Source organism: Bos indicus x Bos taurus, chromosome 26 (assembly GCF_003369695.1).
Source record: "Bos indicus x Bos taurus breed Angus x Brahman F1 hybrid chromosome 26, Bos_hybrid_MaternalHap_v2.0, whole genome shotgun sequence".
NCBI lineage: Eukaryota > Metazoa > Chordata > Mammalia > Artiodactyla > Bovidae > Bos > Bos indicus x Bos taurus.
The window spans coordinates 26540750-26563935 of record NC_040101.1 but is presented as its reverse complement, the minus strand read 5'-3'; the positions used below and the strand labels follow the sequence as shown (position 1 = coordinate 26563935).

General features: G+C 43.5%; 1 protein-coding gene across 1 annotated transcript in view; it reads left to right on the top strand.

The window, feature by feature from the left end:
- The window catches only part of CFAP58 (cilia and flagella associated protein 58), a 109865-nt gene that overhangs the window by 55217 nt on the left and 31462 nt on the right, over window positions 1-23186 (top strand). The window contains exons 14-15 of the mRNA XM_027529223.1: window positions 1291-1402; window positions 3253-3357. Coding sequence (XP_027385024.1) covers window positions 1291-1402; window positions 3253-3357 — 217 coding nt within the window. The remainder of the gene's footprint in view (window positions 1-1290; window positions 1403-3252; window positions 3358-23186) is intronic.

Sequence of the window (23186 nt, the reverse complement as noted above, 5' to 3'; positions counted from 1 at the left end):
AGCTTTAAATTTGTTAAACACGAAAATGTAACGTGCCTAACACAGAGTCTGATGCAAAAGAAATCATCAATCACAGTTCCCAATACCCTTTCCCTTCTCTGCGGATGACACTTTAGAAAATAGTAGTGTTAAAAATATGCTTTTAATTCTCAGCAGCTTTTTCTGAGCTCCCTGTTGAGTGAGCATCATGCAGTTAATTCTAATGGTTTGTCTTGCTAATGAGGGGAAGTTGTATTATTGGTTTAAATGAAGCAATTAAGTAAAAGAGATGGCTTGGCATTAGTAATCTGCACACTTGCAGCAGACAAGGACAGATAATAATATCCTTCTTGCCCGTGTCAACCTGAGTGCTTGCCTCTGCTCTGCCTCCCAACAAAACTTCTTGTTCAATAGACTGGCAGCCGGTGGATGGTTGTAGACTATGGTCATCTGTTAACTAGAGATTTGAGAAGTGTATTTGAGCCAGAGCTAGTTCTTCGGGACTTTTTCAGTCACCTGTGTAGTTGTGGAACATGAGACAAATGATCACTCCTAATTCAGTATTTTTCAGTACTGGCTGCACATTAGAATTACCAGCTGCTGCTGCTGCTGCTGCTAAGTCGCTTCAGTCATGTCCGACTCTTTGAGACCCTATAGATGGCAGCCCACCAGGCTCCCCTGTCCCTGGGATTCTCCAGGCAAGAACATTGGAGTGGGTTGCCATTTCCTTCTCCAATAGAATTACCAGCAGAACTTTAAAAATCTATGAAACCCAAGCCTCGTGCTAGACCAGGTAAAGCAGAACTCCTTTGGGGGTCGGTCCAGGTAAAGGCATGTTGTCACAGTTCCCCAGGTGAGTCCAGTATGTTGCCAGCGTGGTGATACACTGTCTTAATGGGTGTCAGGTTTCACCTGAGCCTCAGTTGCTTGCATTGCAGGGCCGTACCTCATGATAGAACATAGCTTGTTCTCTCGCTGCTACTGTAGAAGACATTTAGAAACATGGAACAATATATTAAAATCCTCATGATTTACCCTTTCCCGGTTCTTTTCATGCACTTCTAAAATTCCCTGGGTATCAAGAATCAGTTCCTGGTACTTTTTTTCCCTCCTAAAGCTAAAGCTGAAGTTTGCCTTCTGCAAGAATTGGTATCACCTGTGTCTTGCCTTAGGAGGCTGGTCTCAGTGTTCCCGAAGTCTCCCTAATCCATCTTTGTCTGTAAGATGTAGCGTGCACGAAACCATGTAAAGAAAGGATACTCAAATACTGGGCAGAGAATTTGTTTGCTAAAGAAAGTTTGACTTATTAAGGCAGGAGCTTTTTCACACGCAAAGAGAGTTCCTGAAGGAGAGGACGAGATGCCGAGCCCTGGAGGAGGAACTGGAGAACCCCATGAACGTGCACAGATGGAGGAAGCTTGAGGTAACACTTGGGAGAGCCTTCCTCCCAAATCGCTCTCTACCCTACTTGTCTTCTTACCTAAAGCGCAGTAACAGGCAGTTTTATTTAATCTGTGCCATTGTCACCCAAAACGCGAAAGACTGGATCAAATGTAAATTAGATTGTTCCAGATGGGTTTTGTTTTTAAAAGCCTTTGCATCCTTTTATTTCCCAAAAGGAAGCGCGACTTTTAAACTTGCCCTCTTTTCAAAGAACTAGAATTGTGTTCGTCAGAATCCTTCTTTTAGGATCTGGGGACACAGCCAAAGTCCCTTTGGAAGATGATGGATAATAAACTTCTTATTTTATTTTATGACCTCCTGAGATTCATTTCCACCAGCAGATAACAGTAATAGAGAAGCTCTGCTTATTCAATAAAAAGATGCTCATCTCCTCTAGTAGTACCCAGTAATGTGAGTACAAGAAGGGGCTTTGACTAAGTTAACAGTTGGAGTGTTGGGAGAATAGGCGTATGTGATATAAGAAGGAGCAAGGAAAAGGAGAAAATCAGCCAAGTAGGTTTTTGTTTTTCATTTTTATTTTTCCTTTAAATGAAGAAAGCGTTAAGGATAATGCATTATAAATTGTTATGTAAACACAAGGCCTGAATTTTAACAGTGTCCAGTCTTGCCAAGTGAATGTGTATGCCAAATCTATTTCCAAAATATGGATATCACTTGGCACTTCTTAGTATTTCTTAAGCAAAGTCATAGTCAGTGGAATATCTCCTGCCTTTTGGACCCTCATTTATTCCTCTTCAAATGCCAAGAGTGGGGTAGTTTACTAAACTAAAAATAACATGAATGTGTCTGGGGAAGAGAGATGAAAACTGTAAATTCATTTACTGTCACATCAGTTTATTCCATGTGTTTTCGAGCAAATCTTTTAAAGTTTCCAATTCCATGTCAATTTATATTAAAAAAATTGGAAAACAGACTCTGGGAGGCAGTTGAAAATATTTAGCTGCTAGATTAATTCCAAATGTCAGTAGTTGAAAGTGAACCTTTGGCTCAATGTCTAGAGGACAAATTATCAATGTATAACAGTAGATCTTGTTTGAATTGTACACAGATAATTATTGAAGGTGCATCAGAGCTTTACAGATTGATAATGTCTTTTAAAAGCTAAATGCCATGGTCGTGTCCTGCTGCTAATAATTAGCAGACTTCCACATCCTGGGAACTTGCCCCATCGTAGGTTGTAATGAATCTTCTTGTTGATAATTATGAAAGGAGAACCCTGAGACCGAATGAGTTAGGGAACCCTGTCTCATTCCAGTGTAAACAAATGATGGTAGGGAAAACTTCAGAGCATAGTAATTAAGAAGCCCAGGCTTTAGAACCAGGTGTATCTGGGCTTGAGTCCAGCTCTGACCTCTATCAGCATGGGTAAATGACCTCCTCCGAGCCTCAGTTGCCTTTTCTGTAAAAGGGGAGAGTAATACTGTCTGACAGGACTGTCAAGTGACTAAAATTTGATAATGTGTGAAAAGCACTTAACATAGTGTTCAGATGTTGCAAAGAATCAGGTATTAGGCCCAGGAGCTGCCATCACTGCTGCTGTTATTATTTCCCCTGGTGGAATAAACATACTAACTTTCCGCTTGCAGGCTCACTCGGGACAACAGAGACGACACTAGCCAAACGTCAGTCTGTTTTGATGACTGTCTCATCTGTCGTGCAGTGCATTTCGTTTTGTTTGCTTGTTTCTGATTCTTGTCTGTATTGGGTCTATAACTTTGCAATAGATTTTAATAGAACAGTAATTCTGTAGGGACCTCAGTGCTCTGCACCTGATAATCTCAGCTGCTTTATTTTTTTCCCCTTGAATAGGCCAGTGACCCCAGTACCTTTGAGCTGATACAGAAAATACATACACTGCAGAAGCGTCTCATCAGCAAGACGGAAGAGGTGGTCGAAAAAGAGCTGCTCCTCCAGGTACCATTTCTGTTTTCTGTGCTCATCAAACAAGCCTATTTCCTTAGCACCATCATCTCCACTACTGTGTTTTTAGAGCTAGACAGTTGGCAGTGTTGCATGCCCCATTTTTAACTGTAGATGGCAACAGGGACTCACACACAGAGAACAAACAACCTGATTAATTGGTCTTTTATGCTGCCATCACTAATATTTCAAGAATTCTAGAAAATTAAGTTCAAAGCTACATCTACTGCATTGAGTAATGTGCGCTCCCCTCCCCCCAACTTCTCTGTAGTTTTGTTAGATTCTTTTAAACGCTTTTCTTCATATCTTCATATAATGTGAAATGCCATGACTTTGATTTTGAAAACTAGCCTTCACATAGAGCACAAATGTCCTCTTGAAGGTTTGTGAGAGCGAAATGGAAGAAAAGGTATCTTTTTGAAGATTTTATGTAGTAAGTTATTCTGAAGCAATCAACAGTGGTAACATCTTTGTGTATCTGTATCTTTGCAAGTACCAGTTGTCACTACGATCACCATTATCATCATTGTGCCAGATACTGTGCTGGTGGCTTTATCCCCTCATCCTCCCTTCCTCTGCACAGTTCTGGGGAGATGGTGGGGTTTGTCATTCCCAGTCAGTGAACGAGAAAGTTGGACCCCAGGAGTTTGATTATGGATAAAGAATACAAGCTCTGGTGTGAAGTGGCCTGGCTTGTAATCCTGCTTCTGCAAATCTGTAGCTGTGTGGAATTAACTTCTGTGCACCTGAAGTTCTTGATCTGTATTATGGGATAATACGAGAACCTGAAAAAAGGATGCTATTGGGACATTAAGGGTGTGTAAGACTGATGGCTCAGAGATGCATTTGTGGTCACTGCAGCTCCTTCCGGGACCTGAGCGCTCGTGGTGGTGGTTTGCTCAGTTGCTTTTGCCTCGGCTTCAGTGTTTTATGGTGTAAAGCCACCTGAGGTGTTGGTCTGGCGCTCTCAGCAGGATTTCATTTTCTTTCTTAAGATGAACGGTAGTAGTATTCCTTAAGCGCAGCCAGCTCTGCAGCTCCGGTGTGCATAGATCTTACCCAACACCCTCAGCCTTACACCCCTGGGACTCTGTCTCTTCTCCCAAGATATAAGGGTGTGTTTCTTGCTGGCATTACATTCCTTCATTCAATTTAATAACATGCCCAGGTACTCTTCTATCTAAGGATATTGTACTGGACAAGGAGACAAAATGCACATCATCATGGAGCTTGTATCCCAGTGAAGAATAAGAAGGGAGTGGTTAGACATTTTGCTTGTTGTGGTTAGACAGGATCCTGAGATATTAATAATTTTGAGCAGAGGGTTGTGAGCAGGTATCTCACCTCCTAGCTGAAGCATTTATTTGTTGATACAGGACTCTAGTGCTATCTTTTCCTGCCTCCTAAGCACATACAGAGAGAGGAGCCACAAGATCAGAACAATCTGGAATGTCAAGCCCCTTATACTGGGGAGGGAAACCTGTTCTGGAGAGACCCCAACCCTATAATGGACTTTGTAGGAACGAGAAATAAACTTTTACTGAGTTAAATCACACATAGAAAGACTGATGGCTCAGGAACCCCCTCCCTGACATTGTGCCTTGCCCTGTCTTGTGCACTCACAGCAATGCTCCTGGTCCTGACTCCCCAGAAGTGAGAGGAAAGCTCCCTAACTTTGCTCCCAGCCCCTATCTCTGATTCCTGAGGGCAGCCCAATATGGGGGAAGTCTGTGGTTCTCCCCTGTAATAAAATTAAGCAGCACTTGGTAGATAATTCTGGGATATAAGGCTACTTGTTCCCAGGAGTTTAACCATTGAACTTCAATAGCTCCCTGCAAAACCGAGTAATCCAATGCGAGAAAGACCTTGGCTTCACTCTGTGGGCAGCACAGAACCTAGAACGTAATTGTGTCAACAGAATTCATTTATCTCCCTTCACTTTACCTGCCCTCAGTCATCCCCTCAGGTTTCATCACTCTCATCCAGCCCCCATGTGGGGAAAGGGTTGCACTTCAGTGTCCTGGGTCACCATTCACCACATAGCAGCCACAGTAGCTCCCTCCTTCCCCGGGGCCCTCCATAGGCTGGCCTCACACAAGGTGTGGGTCTCTCCTCATTGTTTTCTCTGCAGTCAATAAAATCTGAATGTGGGATATGTGTTGGATGATATTAAGAAATTAGTGTTGATGATATGAGGTATAATAAGAGTATTATGGTTATGTTTAAAAAAAAAAGCCTTTTTCATATGAGAGATGTACTGAAGTATTTACAAATGAAATGATATGTAGTCTGGAGTTTATTCTGGAATTTTCCAATAAAGAAATGAAGGAAAGGGAGAAGCGATGGGAGACATGTGGATGTGGAGATGGAGGATCAATGGAATAAAATTGGCAAGATGTAAAAAAATAGAAGGGATGTTGAAAGAGGATTGAGTTTAACATTATGCTTGACATAAAAATTGCCAGTTATTATTTATCATTCCAAACTTCATAATCTTAACCACTGGGTTATCATTACTAAAAGTAGGAGCTTCTCTATATGAGCAATGGGTACTTGGCCCTCTTATTTTACATTTTGCATTAGAAGAGACATTTTCCCTGAAGCTGAGTGCACAGTGAGTGGCCAACAGGGATCTTTTACAGACGAGCACAGGTAGTTAAGAGGATAGACTCTGGAGTCCGAAAAATCTGGTCTTGGATCAGTTCTAACAGTTTCTATTTCATGACTTGAGGAGAATTACTTATATTCCCCCAATTGTGGCTTCTCCATTTGTTTGTTGTTGTGGTTCAATTGCTAAGCTGTGTCTGACCCCATGGGCTGCATCATGCCAGGCTCCTCTGTCCTCCGCTACTGCTCAAATTCATGTCCATTGAGTCAGTGAGGCTATTCAGCCATCTCATCCTCTGCCACCCTCTTCTCCTTTTGCCTTTAATGTATCCCAGCATCAGAGTCCTTACAAATGTCCTTACGGTTCTTCCCATCAGGCAGCCAAATTATTGGAGCTTCAGCTTCAGCAACAGTCCTTCCAATGAATATTCAGGGTTGATTTCCTTTAGGATGGATTAAATGGAGATACTAATGCCCAGTTTCATTATGGGAGGAGGATACTCCCGTCTGAATACACGACTCAGAGTTGCTATTGTAAGGATAATGAGTTAGTGCCTGGGCACCAGGGTCCATGATCCAGGGTTTGTCCTGTGGCTCCACCAGTGCCAGCCAAAAGTCACATGACTGAGGCCAGGTAGCTGGTAAGTGAAAGAGGAGGGACTCAGTCAAGGCCATCAGCTCCAGCGCCCATGCTTCCTGTCACTTCATTACCCGGCCAAAAGGAACCAAATTTTGTGTTTTGCCAGACCTCTCTATTGGAAGCTTGTTTCATACTTCATTGACTGCTCTAACTTTTTAACTTCCATCTACGTACTTTGGATTCATTCTGTTGTTTTTCTACCTTGTTAAGGTTGGCGCTCAGCTCGTTAATGTTCAGCCTATGTTTCTACTATAAATAAGCATTGACAGCTGCAAAATGTCCTTTAAAAACTTTAGTTTCTTCCCACAGGTTTTGAAAAGTGGCATTTTCATTTTCATTCAGTCCTAAATAGTTTCTCCTTTGAGAGTAAGTCTTAAAATATCCCCAGTTTCTGTGGATGTCAGAAAACATCCACTATTTAAAACATCTACTATTTCTTCTATGGTAATTAGAAGTACAAATTTAAATTTCCAATGTATGCCTTTAAGCTGCATGCATGTCATGTCACTTCGGTCATGTCCGACTCTTTGTGATCCTATGGACTGTAGCCTGCCAGGCTCCTCTGTCCATGGGATTTTCTTACCTACTGTTTGCTGTGACTGCTGACTTTCATTCATGGTGTTCACGGTGGACTTTTTCCTTTTGTGTTGGCTTTTGGATTAGGAACTCATTTTCGGAAAGACTTTATTTATAGAACTTGGGAATGGTCCAGGTTAAGGGGGTATCCTTTCATTTGTTTCTGTCACGTGCCTGAGGAAATATCACTTACTTGGGATAATTTTTTGTATTAGATTCTCACTTTGGGTAACCCAGTTAATATATATCAGAACTCTGAACTCTTATGATTGAAGACCCATGGATACAAATTCTTAGGGTAGCCATTTTTTCCCACCCATAACCTGGGAGAGAGAGTTAGATTTCATTGTGGTCTTCCTGTCCTAGGGGATGAATTTCTTTCTGTTGTCTCTTTTCACTGAAGGTGTAACTCTTTTAAGTCCCTAAGTTTAAGTGGAGGAGTCTCTGTGGAGTGGAACTGCCCACTTCACGCAGGCTCAGCGCCTCATCGTTTATCCTCTTATGGCCATTCAAATCCAAGCCCCTTGCTCACTAAGTCTGGCCACATGTCCCAGTCAGCCCCCCACGGGAGAGCTGCAGTATCTATTTACTGTTTTAATGTGCAGTTCATGCTTTGATTTTGACACTTGACGATCAAACTACTTGCAACTGCCGTTTTGTGATTGAAAGGGTGTGTTGTTTTTTTGAGCAAGTCTAATGCTTTGTAGACTTCAGTTTTTGCATTATTTAGTATGCCGTAATGCCATAAACAGAAATTTCTCATTTATTCTAATCCCTAGTTTTCTCATCCACAAACTGAGACCCACCCACAGAACTGAGTGTAAATACTCATACAGGGTGATCAGAGTGTTTAGTTACCGTTATCATTATAGTGATGATTATTAATATTATTAACCAAAAAGCATTTTTTCCAGGTCTCCAAAGTTTAATAGCCTGCCTCACTCCCCTCTGTCCAGTTCCTCATTTCACCTTTTTTTTTTTTTTTGGATGGTTGGGCTGCCCTGGGACTGCTGTGAATTTTCTTCCAGAGCTTGAGCATCTGCAGAAAACAAGCCTTGTTATCTTGGTGAAACCCCAGGTGCTCCACAGGGTTTGACAGTTTCTCAATTTATTCTGTTTTATTAAATTATTAGAGAGGTTCTCTGAATACACAACAGAACATTTTGCAATTAGGAAGATTTTTGGTTGAATTCTTCTGAGTATCAGAACATTTTTTAAATGACTTTAATCTGTTCCAGGGTGCTGAAGAGCCCCTATCATGTCCTGGCAGCAGACATAAAGGAAGTCTATTTGCCCCCAATAGACTGTGAGTTCTTTGAGGAAAGGCACTTGTTAATTCATCTTTCTAACCCCAGTGTCTGATATAGTACCAGGAACATAATAGGTGCTCAGTGAAGATGGACAGCCTCTGCCTGGGCAACTCCTATCCACCTTTTAGCATGTGTGTGTGTGCTAAGTCGCTTCAGTCATGTCTGACTCTTTGTAACCCTGTAGACCATAGTCTTCCAGGCTCCTCTATCCATGGGATTCTCGAGGCGAGAATACTGGAGTGGGTTGCCATGGAGTGGGTTGTGATGCCCTCCTCCAGGGGATCATCCCGGCCCAGGGATCAAACCCACGTCTCATGTCTCCTGCACTGGCAGGCAAGTTCTTTACCACTGGTGCCGCCTGGGAGGCCCAGCGCTGAGCTTGAATGCTCATTCCTCAGGAGTCCCTCTTCGATCTCTAGGTTGGGTTTCTTGGTACTTTGCTTTCTTACCACTGTCACACTTGTAACTAATGAGATAATTGTAACTGTGTGCTTAATGACTTTCATGCTTGACCATAAGCTCTGCAAAGCAGTTCCTGCATCTGTTGTAATGATTATTTCATCCCGCACAAATATTTGTTTAGTGACTGATTAGACACTGCCAGAATGGTGGTTCTTTAGTAAGTAGTGTGTGGCGCGGTCATTTGCGTTCTGTCTTTGAGCTACGAGAGGTTACGGGAATTATTCTTCCTGTTGCCTTTGCATTTTTGTTATTAACTTCTAACTTTGCAGGAGCCTGGGATATACTGTGGTTTATGAATCAATAAACTTGATGAGAACTGTTTTTGCGTGCTGAGGCAGGCTAATTCATGCGGTGCGCTCAGATTTCTCCCTTTGTTCAGGGTGAACATGGACATGGTTCTTGAACTTGGCTTTACAGCATCTGTAAGTACAGAAGTCTGTATTCTTGCCAGAACTGGAATCTAAAGCATGGATGGGAAGGCTTGTTTTTTCTTTTCCCACCAGGCTACCTTCCCCCATTCAAGGAAGTGAGGGCAATGCAGGCCTTGCTGAGATAGGCCTTCTGCTGCCCTCTCCTTTCTGTTTTTGCTCCATTTGTTTCTCATCTCCAAATCCCTCGGTAGTAATGATTTCTTTCTTTTTTTTTTTTTTTAAAGCATCTGCAGGATTAGGCAGGCATATGTGCCTTGAGTAACTGCTGTCTGTTACTGGGGTATCATTACATCATCATCATCATCACATCAAGAAGGGATTCCAAGAAGGACTTCCAGGCCTAAGTCCTGCTAGCATTGGAGTAGGAGGCTCTGATCCCTTGCCAGAGGCACTTAGAAACACAAGGAACATGTATAGCAGCTGGGACTCATTTTGTCCAAGTGTTTAGCTCAGATACCCTCACCTTCAGGGCCAGACAGGTAACAAGAAAGAGCAAGGTGAACTTTGTGTATCATGATCATAAGTGGCAACTGACAAGAGGCCTGAGAATTAGAGTCAGAAGGGAGTGGTGGGGACTACAGCGCACAGGGGGCTTTGGGTCCCCTCTCCAGGAAGCAGCTAACCTCACCCCAGCTGATTTTAGGCCCAACTCATCAAATCTTTAATTTTTTTTCAAGAATAGTTAGATATATGGATTTTCATGTTCACTATACTGAGTTTAAAATATTGGCAACTCTAAGAACATCACCCAGGCCTCCCAGAAATATATTAACCAACCACCCTTGACCCATAGGAGGCAGTTTGCAGCCTCTAGCTTCAAGGCCTGGGGGAGAAAGAGATTTAAAGGAGCACCAGCAGCATGATCAGCTTTACTTATTTCAATTTCTTTGATCTAGTCCGTTGTTATGATTTCTTGATGGAAGTACACAGCGTGAGAATCAAGGGAAAGAGGAGCCGGGGAGGGAGGAGATGGGGGAGGCTACGGGTTGTGCAGTGATGGGCGGTCAGGAGTGAGTGAGGCTGGACTCCTCGGAGGAGGTAAGCCCAGAGACAGAGTAGGCAGGGTGTGTTTTGTGGGGGCAGCTGTAGGTGGGCTTAACAGAAAATGTCTTCTTAAGATGTCGTTTCCCCTGCTGCTAATGACTCTACCTTAATTTCATTTTACAAGCTTTTCTGAAACAGAAAAGTGTTTTCTGAATCGAAGAAGCCAAGGGCTGCTTCCTGCCCCTCTCGATGCATGGGCAGCAGATGGATGGCAGGCATCTGCTCAGCTAACATGCCAGGGCCCTGGTGAGACAGATGTAGTCCTGGCCTTGACAGCCCTCCTGGTTCTGTAACCACAGGGCAGTGTGACAAGTCATGTGATTCTGCACAGGACTCAGTGCGACTCTGAACAAGGCTCTAGAGTGGCCGGAGGTCACAGTTTGGGCTCCCCTAATCAGAGACCGAGATGAGGGCTAGGGTTCTGGTGGTTTGGGAGGTGGTCCCAGGAAGCGGGAGGGAGGGAGCAGAGCATGAGGGAGGGAAGAGCCAGTGCAGGAGCGAGAGAGCTGGTCACCGCTGTGGACATCCACGTTCTGGTGACACTGGTGTTCCTCTGAGGAGTCTCACTGGAACTGCTGCAGAACCGTCCCATCAGAGGAAGAGAGGCTGGCGCCGTCCATTCTCTCCCGTCCCTCACTGGTTGAAGGTTGCCCCGGCAATATTGGGTGGAATGCCTGTTGGATTATTGTGTGACATGTAAAAATGATACGAAATTAAAATTTCAGTGTCCACAAATCCAGCTCTCTTGACACATAGCCACGCTCATCCACTCATCTCTTGTCCGCAACTCCCTTTATGCCACCACAGCAGAGCAGAGTAGTTGTGACACAGACTATATGGCCCACAAAGTCCGCAGCAGTTACTCTCCAGCCCTTGACGGTAAGGATTTCCTGCCTCCTCCTAGAAACTTCCATCACTGGAATCCAGAACTGAGCCTCTCAACACTGTTCTATGACACCTCCTCCTAAAGCCACTAACCATCCCATTTCTGTGACTGCTCCCTCTCCCCAATTCCAAAGGAATCGTTCAATTATTAATGAACTGCCTTAAGATGTGGAAGGTGAATTCTGACATCATGTCCCAGTCGCTGGTGGTGTGACAGACACCAGCCATGATTCTTGCCCACTCTGTTAGTGGATAGCTAAGTGAGCACTCTTCCCAAACAGGGCTGAAATTGTTGAAGGTACTCCCGGCCTAGAGAGACCGATGCACCGAAAGGCACAGTGTGAGCTGAAGCTACGGACTAGAAGCCCATCTGCAGGCTTCTGCTCTGGTTTAACATCAAAGGGAAGATAAATAAAGTGAGGGAGAGATACCTTCTGCAGAGCCTCCCATCCTCACCAGAGAATATCTAACATGTTGGGAATGGTGGCAGGGGCTTCTTTTCCAGTGCGCTCCTGAGGGGCTGCTGCTTCCCCGGCACCTCTTCCTGGAACTTCCCAGGGAATTCCTGCTGTCTGGCACATGCTGCTCCACGTCAGGGAGCACGGAAGGAGCAATCGGAGATAGATTGTGCAGAACACAGGAGGCTAATGCTGTGTACACATCCATGTGGGTGGCCTGCCGGGCCCCATATACCTCTGTCCACTTGGTTTGTCTGAGACAGCCTCAGTGCGAGCGCTTGGAGAGGGTGGCACCACAGAAACCATTCAGAGCACCACAGCAACCATTAGTGTCTGGTGGGCACATTATCAGAGTGCCTTCCATATATCTGTCTCAGTCATTCCCAAATGTTCCTCTGAGGATTGGGAAAATCTATATGTTTCCAAACATTCTTTGGTCTGTAATGCAATGAGTGCAGTTCAGTTCTGTTGCTCAGTTGTGTCTGACTCTTTGCGACCCCATGGACTGCAGCACGCCAGGCCTCCCTGTCCATCACCAACTCCCGGAGCCAAATCAAACTCATGTCCATCGAGTCATTGATGCCATCCAACCATCTCATCCTTTGTCATCCCCTTCTCCTCCTGCCTTCAACCTTTCCCAGCATCGGATCTTTTCCAAAGAGTCAGTTCTTCATACCAGGTGGCCGAAGTATTAGACCTTCAGCTTCAGCATCAGTCCTTCCAATGAATATTCAGGACTGATTTCCTTTAGGATGGACTGGTTGGATTGCCTCGCTGTCCAAGTGACTCTCAAGAGCCTTCTCCTACACCACAGTTCAAAAGTATTAATTCTTCAGTGCTCAGCTTTCTTTGTAGTCCAACTCTCACATCCACACATGACTACTGGAAAAATCATAGCTTTGACTAACCTTTGTTAACCGAGTAATGTCTCTGCTTATGTCAAGCATAATGTCTAGCATAAAGTCAGTTTTATTTTTCAGTTTTGGGGACCTCTGTTTTCCCATGTCCTTCTTTCTTGCCTTTGGAGATGTAAGATGTTATTTTTTGAAATGATAGCATTTGTATTTATTTTTGTGCATTCCTTTCCTTTATGAAATGACTGGTAAGAGCTCCTGACAGTTCCCTGGTTGTCGAGCATGTGGGTCCTGGAGCTGGACGACTGGAGTTTGAATCTTGGCGGTGCCACCAGCTCGTGCCAGGGTGCTTAGTTGCTCAGTTGTGTCCTACTCTTTGTGACTCTTTTGGACTGTAGCCCACCAGGTTCCTCTGTCTATGGGATTTTTCAGGCAAGAATACTGGAGTGGGTTGCCATTTCCTCCTCCAGGGCATCTTCCTGATCCAGGGATCAAGCCTGTGTCTCCTGTGTCTCCTGCCTTGCAGGCAAATTCTTTACCCGCAAGCCTGCCACCAGCTCAGAAACACTAATTCAGTTTCTGCATTTGTTCAGTGGGGATAGTCATGCGCATCTCACAGCATTGCTGGGGAGATTATGTTCATATATGTAAAACATTTAGAACAATCCCAGACACAGAGCAGACACTACATTACCTATTAGTCTTTCTCTTTTTCATGTCAAAACTTAGCAAAAGAAGATGCAAAATGATGCTTTCAAGATCTGGGGAGGGGACTTATTCAGATCCAAGAAATCTAAAATCAGAAACTACTTCTCTATCTCTTAAACTTTGTAATGACCCCATTTAACAGGTCAAGAAACTAAAGTTCAGAGAGCTTTATGGGTCCTCAGAAAATGCCTCTGCCATTATTGGCAGCCCTCAGGGATAGGGCAATCGTGCTGCTTGTCTAGGACCCATTGGTCTCCTTTATGGGAGCAGGATTTTAATATGCAGATGTTTTGGTCTTTTCTGAAAATTGTGTTCAGCTTCATTTAAGGTAAATAAGTTTCTCAGCCTGTGTCTCTTCACACTCGCCTAGGTATACTTAATGTTCCCAATTATCGAAGCCCTTTTCATATTCCCTCTCACTAGTTCTCTATAAATGTGCCAGCAATAACTTCCTCTAGCATTAGAGTCCTGCAAGCTTTAAGAGTTTCTTAAAAAGAGATTGGCTCTGGTAGACTCCATTAGGCAGATGGAGGTTAAAAACCAGTTTATACCTTCAACCATAAGTACCTTAAACACTTGTGATTTCAGCCAGCCTAAGGAAATACACAGCTGACTGGTGGGCTAGACCTTTGATTGGGTTAGGAAGGGTTTTGTTCATGTTATGTGGTTTGAAACAAGTAGTTTTCGAAAGGGGCTGACTTGATCAACTTCTTTCTCCTCACCCCTGTTTCATTTTAGTATTGAGTTAGGGTTGAGGCATTTAAAAAGTGTCAGAAATCCAGAGCAAAGCAAGCCTGATTCCAGAGATTTCATTAGCAAAGAACGGACAGACAGTAAGTCTGTGGTACATACTGAGGCTCTTCTCTCTCCTCATGGGAATACCTTCTACACCCACGAGAAGAAAGGGGCTTCTGCCCAACTTCCCACCCATTTCTCTAACTCCTGCCAAGACTCCTTTTCCTCCTCACACTCATCCCCCTAAGACTGGAAAGGGGGGCATTAATCATCTTATTGGTCATAGCCTGAGACTTGGGCCCCTTGTTGCTGATGGGCCAGGTTGTCATATGTTAGATAGCTCCTGCCCCTCTGCTGAAGCTCTTTTGCTCTTCCAGTTTCTGTGTCAGAGGTCAGCAGGCCAGAGCAAGACCCACCATGTTCACCATCCATCTCACTGTATCTTCAATTGGGTGGCTAGGCTTCATTGTGTCTGCTCTGCCTGATCACTTAAGATTCAAGAGAATATCACAGCCCCGACAATTCTCCAGCCCAATGGACAAGAAAAGCCTTTCATAGCATATGGTATAGGTGATATCAGACAGAAAAGCATAGTGATTAAGAGCTCTGACTCTTGAGCAAATAAAATGTGTTAGTCCAGGCTTACTCATAATACCACGTAACCCCAACCAACTTACTTTCTAAGCCTCAGTTCTTGATTTGTAAAATGTAGGTTATAATAATACCTTTCATATTAAGTTTTTGTATAGATTAATCAAGGCCATTTTTATCATCAAGTACATAGCCTCATGCTTGCAGTGAATGAGTGATACCTGCTAAATATCATAGATTGTACATGGGATGTAGATTTTAGAAGGATTTCCAAACTACTAGCTTATAAATGGCTTAATATAACTCAATATTTCATAGGCACACTCACTTTGGGAAATAAAACAAAGTCATTTATTAGATTTTGATTTCTTCAGTTGGCAATTTAGGCTGAGCTCAGCCAGCCAGTTCTTCTGTTTGGCTTGCCAGGACTCACTTGTGTTTCTAGAGTCAGCTGGCAGGTTGCTAGGAGCTGGTTAACTTAGATGGCATAATTCACATGTATGGTGCTGGCAGCTGGCTAGAGTGATGGAGTGACAGACCGCATGTGTCCACTAGGCTAGTCTAGGTTTATTCTCTTGAATAAACTGGTATCAATTTCCGGATTACCAAGAGCAGCAAGAAAATACAAGCCCCAACATGCAAGTGCTTTTTGAGCCTCCATTTATGTTATGCTTGCTGGTGCTCCATTGACCAGAGCTAGTCACAAGACCAAGGCCAGATAAATGTGGGAGAGGACTAAGATCATGAGACATGCAGCCATTCTTGAAACAATGTACCACAGTCTCCTTTCTTTGGTATATCTAAAGGGGAAATACTTTGTATTTAAGCATTCAAGTGGTACAAGATTTCTTTTTTTAAATCCTTTGTCAGATATGGTATTTTAATATGCTTGGCATCTGGTTGCTATCCTTGGGTTTGAGAAATCCATTGCTGACATGTTTTTCTTTTCTTTAATCTTTTATTCCCTTTATTTGGGAAATTATAGTTTGCTGCAGGACATAGTTCTTTTTATAGGAGAAACATCTGTGATGTCATAATGGAGCACGTTTCCTCAGGGATGTGCATTTATCCCTATGCATTTGGAAACATTATCTGTAATCCATTTGTTCATTTCTATTTTGGTCTCTAACTTCGTATTGAATAAGAGCAAGTATGTGAACCAAAAACATATAAATTGATAAGTTAATCTTTTAAAAATGTTTATAGTTTTCTTTTGATTTCTAGTTATTGAGCTCTGATAAGGAAATATTTTTTAAAAATTCAAAAAGGATTGCAGTAATATGGCTAGTAACTGAAAATGGAAACAGATTACTTAGAGTTAAAACAAAACATTTTCAATAAAGAATTTCTCAATGGAACATTTAAGTTCTTATTGAATCTGTATATAATTACATCTTACTCCCCAAACAAAACAGATTTCCAGTGATAAATGTTTCTGGACAGCAGCAAGATTCAATTCAGTGCATTTCAAGATGCAGATTTATTTGTGAAATTAGAAGAAAATAGTCACCAGTGAGAACCTGGGGGAGTCCTATCTATCTTTAGCTGTTATATTGGTGTTTCACCCAGAAATATCTCAGAGATAGAGGTGCTTCTTGCAAAGATGAGGAAAAAAACTGCAACTGGAGCAGAAATTAATTTGTATTTATAGTCCAAATGCCTACATGAATCCTTAATCTGCTTTTTTATGATTTTAGGGGAATTTATAGAATCATTTAGGTTGGAAGAAATCTCCAGTGGGTCATCAAGTTCCCCCTCCTTATTATGGCAGCACTGATTTTATTATCCTTAAAGCAGCTCTGATAGATGGGTGTCAAGTCTGGCTCATGTTTCATGCATTTAAAAATGTGTATTCCATACCCTGAGTGTATTTAATGTAGAAGAGACAGGCCAGGAGCTGCCTATATGCCCAGGAGACTTTTTCTGAGTTCCTGACTCACAGTCTTCTCTGGAATTGATGCCAAATATGTAGTATAATAAGCATTATATTGACGTCATCAAACCCAGTTTGCTTCAGGCTTCTGACAACTGGAAACACTTTCCTCAGTGTGTTTAGGGACCCAGCTGTGCTCTCTCTTCTGAGAAAATAACAGAAGATCATTCATTCCCTCTTTCTCCTTTTGTCCTGCATACCTCCAGGGACCTGCAGTCCCACTCCTCACCCCCTAGTTAAGCAAGCCTGCTTAGACCAACTATGAGCCAAAAGGTATTTTGAGGGTATCTCTAATATCTGTAGAAGTTTGTGAGACACAAAGAAATATAAGATGTGGTTCTTCCCTGCAAGAAATTTGTACTCTATTGGAGAAGATTCCTGAGATATATCTGGGAAGAAATGAGATCGGTCTCTACGAACTGTGAGTGTCCTTCATGGTGCCACTTAGTGAAGGATACCCAACTGTGCACAATCACATTGTAATAGACCCCAACAAAAGTGAGTGCCCAATTATCCAGTGCAGACACGCTATAGGACAGTAGTATACAGTATGGTGTGTGTTCTTTAAAGCTACTGTAAGTGCCAAAGAGGCAAGAGCAGGGAAAGTAATAGGAACTAGCTTCCTCAAGGATAAAGAAGATGTGACTGGGTTGGATTTTGACATATTAAGGTGACTCATCCAGCCATTGCCTAAAAATATGTGTTGAGAAAGGTTGGGGTTGCAGTTGAGAGTTCAGACCTAGTTTTTGAGTTCTGATTTTGCCAGTGGCTGACTTTGTGACCTTGGGCAAGCAACTCAGCCTCTCAGAGCCCCAGTGACTCCAGCTCTAAAGTGACGAGAATAGTAGTCCTTGGTTTTTAGGGCTGCTGTGAGGATGAAATGAGAGAACGCATTCCAACTGCTCAGGACAGAGCTGGACACACAGGGTGGTAAGAGCTAAGTGTGTGTGATGGTGGTGGTGGGGGTGAAAGAGGCAGTGTGGAAACAAGGCAGGGAGGTGATGGAAGGAGTCCTTGACGTAGGCATATTTGGAAACATGTGAAAAGGGCACGTTAGGCTGAAAGAAGATGAAGAGTCAAAGTTCTGGGATGGGGTGAGGATGCTTGGGTTCTGGAGATGGGGCTGAGTAGCATGGACCCAGAGCTGGTTGTTTTGTGTTGGGGAGTGCCTTGGATAAGTTGGGTGGGGACAAATTATATTGTCTTAGACACAAGCATAGGCATTAAACTTGCTCCAGCAGGCAACTGTAGACTCTAATTGTGGTAATGACCACAACTCTCATGGCAGAAGTTATGGGTTTTGAATGCCTGTTGAATTATTGTGTGTCCAATCCCTAGATGGATCCTATATTTTATGTATTATTTGTAATACTCACAATAATTTTTATCACACATGCATTAGGCCAGTTTTACAAATGAGGAAACTGAGGCTCAGAGTGATCAAGTAATATGATCAAGGTCACAGAGCTAACCAGAGGAAGACTTGGGGCTCAAACCCATTCAGTCTGGAGTGAGAGATGAACCTTGTATTCTAGCCCAGATTGGTTGGCCTTCCAGGCATACATTCTGTAGGATATTAACCAGTCAAGAGTGTGACACAGTAAGGTGATGAGAAAGAAAAACAGAAAGGGACATGAATTATGGACTGCAGCTGAAGGAGCCCCTAAGAGATGACTGTAATCTGGGCCCAAATTCCTGAGGATATTGGCAAGGGACAGGACTAGGGCTGGGGAGAAAGGAGTAAATCCATGAACTCTTTAAAAGGATCAATTATAGGACTTGGCAATTGAATGTCTGTGCAGTAGAGAGGAGAAGAGTTAGAGGTGGCTTTCAGTTTTCCATCCCTGTCAGTGACAACTCCCAGGTTGGTGCAGCTGGCTGCGGCCTGGGGCCTGTTGGCTGCATCCCATCCATCCTGCTCTTACTCTCCCATGATCTCCCCGATGTCCCCACCCAAACCCAGAGCTGCCCAGGCTGAAACTTGAACCACGAGTCTCTTTAAATCTTAAACAGAAGATGAAAACAATACAAAGCAAAATAGGAAAGAAACTCTATGTCATAAAAAGGCTGCAGATAGTAACCATCACAGAATAATGAGAGACTCCAGTAATCCTCTCCTCCCACTTTCACTCTTCCTGATTGTGCCTCTGGTGGGCATTGGCAGCCAGGGTGAAAAAATCTTTCCCCTCCTCCAGGGGATCTTCCTGATACAGGGATCAAACCTGGGTCTCCTGCATTGCAGGCAGATTCTTTACCATCTTTCCCCCATTGTGTGTTCCAGTTGGTTACTTCCGGCATGTTGGGAAGCTGTTGATTTTTGCATGCTTATTTGTATCCAATCTACCATACTACAAGGGGCTTCCCTGGTGGCTCAGATGGTAAAACATCTGCCTGCAATGCAGGAGACCCGGGTTTGATTCCTGGGTTGGGAAGATCCCTTGGAGAAGGAAATGGCAATCCACTGCAGCACTCTTGCCTGGAAAATCCCATGGACGGGGGAGCCTTATAGGTTATAGTCCACGGGGTCGCAAAGAGTCGGACACGACTTCACCTTCACTTTCACTTTACCATACTACATAGCTTCTCAGTAAAATTTCCAGGGTTTTTAGGTCTTCTTCTAAGAAGTGATGATTTTCTTCTTCCTTTTCAATAATTATTCAATTTGTTTTAATTTCTTGACTCACCACTTCGTTTTTGATATCAGCTATTAAAAAAATTAGTTGGAATAGGAAAAACACTGTTGATTTTTTGAGCATCTGTAGAAAAGGCAGTGGCACCCCACTCCAGTACTCTTCCCTGGAAAATCGCATGGATGGAGCGGCCTGGTAGGCTGCAGTCCGTGGGGTTGCTAGGAGTCGGACACGACTGAGTGACTTCACTTTTACTTTTCACTTTCATGCATTGGAGAAGGAAATGGCAACCCACTCCAGTGCTCTTGCCTGGAGAATCCCAGGGACGGGAGCCTGGTGGGCTGCCGTCTATGGGGTCGCACAGAGTCGGACAGGACTGAAGTGACTTAGCAGCAGCAGGAAGGATGGACTATAAAATCATAGAGGCTAAAGATAGAGTGAATGGCCAGGAGGCTACTGCAACAGGATCACAATGTTATGATGCCCAAGGCAATTGAAATGAAGGAAATAGTCATGAGAGAAAATGGGCTGGCCTTGTTATTGTGGTCTGGGCATAGAAGTTGACTTTTAGGCCTCAAATCCAAAGTCTGGTAATTTAGAGTCACCAGGAACTTGACTCTGTTGTTAATAGAATTTGAAGCTTATTGCAATCAATTCATTTGAAAAGAGGTGAGAAGATGGAAATTAGTTAGAATTCTCAGTTTATAAACTGCTCCATGAATGTGGATTTAAAAGAAATTAGCAGGTATTTTAATTTTCTTCAATATTGCCATAGTCTGACTCTTAATCTACCTAGAGGCAAAACATCGCATAATATAATTTATAAATGTCTTTTCAAGTTGACAAAGCCATTTTCCATATATTGTCTCATTTTGTTTCCAACAACTCTGAGATAGATGAAGTGAGAAGATTTAACATTTGCTCAGCAAGTTACAGTTTGCAAAATTCTCCCACCTACATGACCTCATTGAATGCTCACCCTCACTCATTGCTAATGTGCACCCAGAATGCTTATCTAATTGTAGTTTTCTACATGCGGACTTTGTCTTTGAAAGTGAAAGTCCCCACGGAGAATGTCCAATCTTGCCTTGACCATACATGGAACCCCTCTTCATTTCTCAAAATCTTGTTCAAGGAAGACATTATCTTTGCCTCTTCCTCACAGGAGAGGGTGGAGTGGCAGGAAACTGAGCAAAGTAGCTCAGGAAAGGAGAGCTCCGCCCTGTGGCCCTGGAAGGGGGCTGTGTAGAGGACAGCTGACAAGAAGTTCCCTTGGCAATGCTGAGGGTTGTGTACACTCTGATGTGGCCTTATCACCTTTTTCTTTCCCCTGAAGTGGAGCCAGTGGAGAAGATAGTGTGAGTGTGTGTAGTGTGCAGTTTAGAGGATGATGTTTCATAAGCAAACACATGTACATGCATATAGAGGCTCCCATTCTGCAGCTCCTCTCACTTCCTTTGATTTTAGGAGAAGGAAAGGGAAAGCTCATTTGATCATTTGCAGGATATTTCAGTGAAGTGTATCTGGTTTTATAATGGACCTCAGAGCTCATCTAGTAGAGGCCAAGGGAGAAGAGAGTTTCAAAGAGGGGGTAGGTCATCACTGTTGGTGTTTTTAAGAGTAGGACAGAGGGAAGGATGTGGCCATAAGGTAGTTGCCCACTGGTACCCTTTAAGAGTCCAGTTCTGGAGGTCGCTGGGCTTGGAAGCCTGGTGGCCTTTAAGAGTCCAGTTCTGGAGGTCGCTGGGTTTGGAAGCCTGGTGGCCTTTAAGAGTCCAGTTCTGGAGGTCGCTGGGTTTGGAAGCCTGGTGGCCTTTAAGAGTCCAGTTCTGGAGGTCGCTGGACTTGGAAGCCTGGCCACCAGGGGCTCAGAAGGGAAGAGATGTGAGAATGGAGGAAATAGACTTGGGTTACTTGTGTAAAACATTTAGTTATGAAGGATTGGGGGGAAATTTTTAAAAATATACATATAAACTGTTATGAAAAATTTAAAAACATTAATATAAACTGTTATAAAAGATTTAAAGAACTTAGAAACACAGAATTAATCATGCAACACTTCTGACCTTTTTTTTTGCATCTCCAAGTGTAATGGAGTGACATGCTCTTTCAATCCTTGGTAAACATTTTAGAGAGAAAGGGTGAGATTCATTTGCATGTCAGGCTGTGAGAGCAGAGAGTGAGCCCAGAAGAAGGAGAGGAGAAGATTCAAGGAAGGCATGATGTGTGTGTGTGTGTGTGCTGGGTGTGTATGTGTGTGTAATATGTGTGGTTTTTGTGCATGGGTGTATTTAGTGTGATGTTAGTCGCTCAGTCATGTCTGACTCTTTGAGACCCCATGAACTATAGTCTGCCAGGCTCCTCTGTCCCTGGAATTTTCCAGGCAAGGATACTGGAGTGGGTTGCCATGCCCTCCTCCAGGGGATCTTCCTGACACAGGGATCAAACCTGGGTCTCCTGCATTGCAGGCAGATTCTTTACCATCTGAGCCACCAGGGAAGCCCTGGGTGTATTCTACATGCATTTATTTATACACACATACTGGGAGAGAGGATGAAGCCATCCAGCTCTTCATTTGTCATGGACAGGAAGGAAGAGAACATTTATTAACACTGATGTCTTGTGATGAAGATTGGGGTCTCTTAAGACACCTCTGTCTGTTCAGATCAAGTCATCTGCTGAGAGGGAGTGTGACCAAGGTGAAATTGGAGTCCTGGGGTCCAGAGAGGCTGTGGGGGGGCGGTGACATCTGGGTGTTCACAAGAATGAAAGTGAGAATTGCTAAGCAGAGGAAGGAAGCAAGTCACCGTGCACAGCTTGACTTAGTAATGGCCCTGCTGGGTATGTTCATTCTGTAGTGGGCTCTGGCAGTACTGGGTAGCATGAGAGCTGAGAAACCCGACTGTTGGGCAGAGGTCAAACTGGGTGTATGCACGGTGGGTGTGCAGATCGGGGAGGAGGGAATTAAGAGTGCAGAGGGCATTGGCAAGTATTTGACTCTGGGTAGAGGTAGGGGAAGCAGGACAATACAGCCAGGAAGAGGCTAATGGGCAGTGTGGAGCAGGAAGGTTGAGTGACAGTATATCCCAGGAGGGTAGAGAGCGAAGGAGTGAGAGAAATAATAAGTGAGGAGCCTGCATTCAGAGAGGGGAACGTGGAATTGGGGCATTTTAAAGCCTGCTCTTGGAGTAATGACATTCATATTAAACTGGCTATGGAATTTCAGGTATACTATTTCAACTGGATAAAAGCAAAGCACCCCCCTCCCACACACACACAAACACCAGTGCCTATAGTGGTATATCAGACTCTATTTCCTGAATTTGTTTATGAAATTTTCCTTGTTACTGAAGCATCCCTTAGTGTCATTTCTGAAAATCACTGTGTCTCCCAATGGCACATATTTGGAGAAGTCTCAATTTCTCTTTAATACAGACTATTGCAGATGCTCTCTGACTTGTGAAATCCTTCCATTTCTACAAGGTCTAAGTAAAAGATGGCTACAAGGTACATTTTTATACCATGCCTTGCTTTTATTTTATAAAATGTGGTCTTTTAATATGTTTAGCTACCTGGTGGCTGAGATGGTAAAGAATCCTCCTGCAATACGGGAGACATGGATTTGATCCCTGGGTTGAGAAGATCCCCTGGAGGAGGGTATGGCATCTCACTCCAGTATTCTCGCCTGGAGAATCCCATAGACAGAGGAATCTGGCAGGTTACAGTCCCTGGGATCGCAAAGAGTCAGACACCACTGAGCGTCTAAGCACACAGCACACACCTATGTTGACCCTTAGCCTAGCTTTGGCTGGTTTGGACAGGATATTAAGTATAAACTTAATTTTATTTTTTTTCACAACCTTTCCTCTTTTTTGCCTGCTTGAGAGGGTTCTGCTTTGCCCTCTCACTGTCAGCCCCTTCTCTGCACTTGGAGGAAAGGATCTGTCCTTGTCTGACTG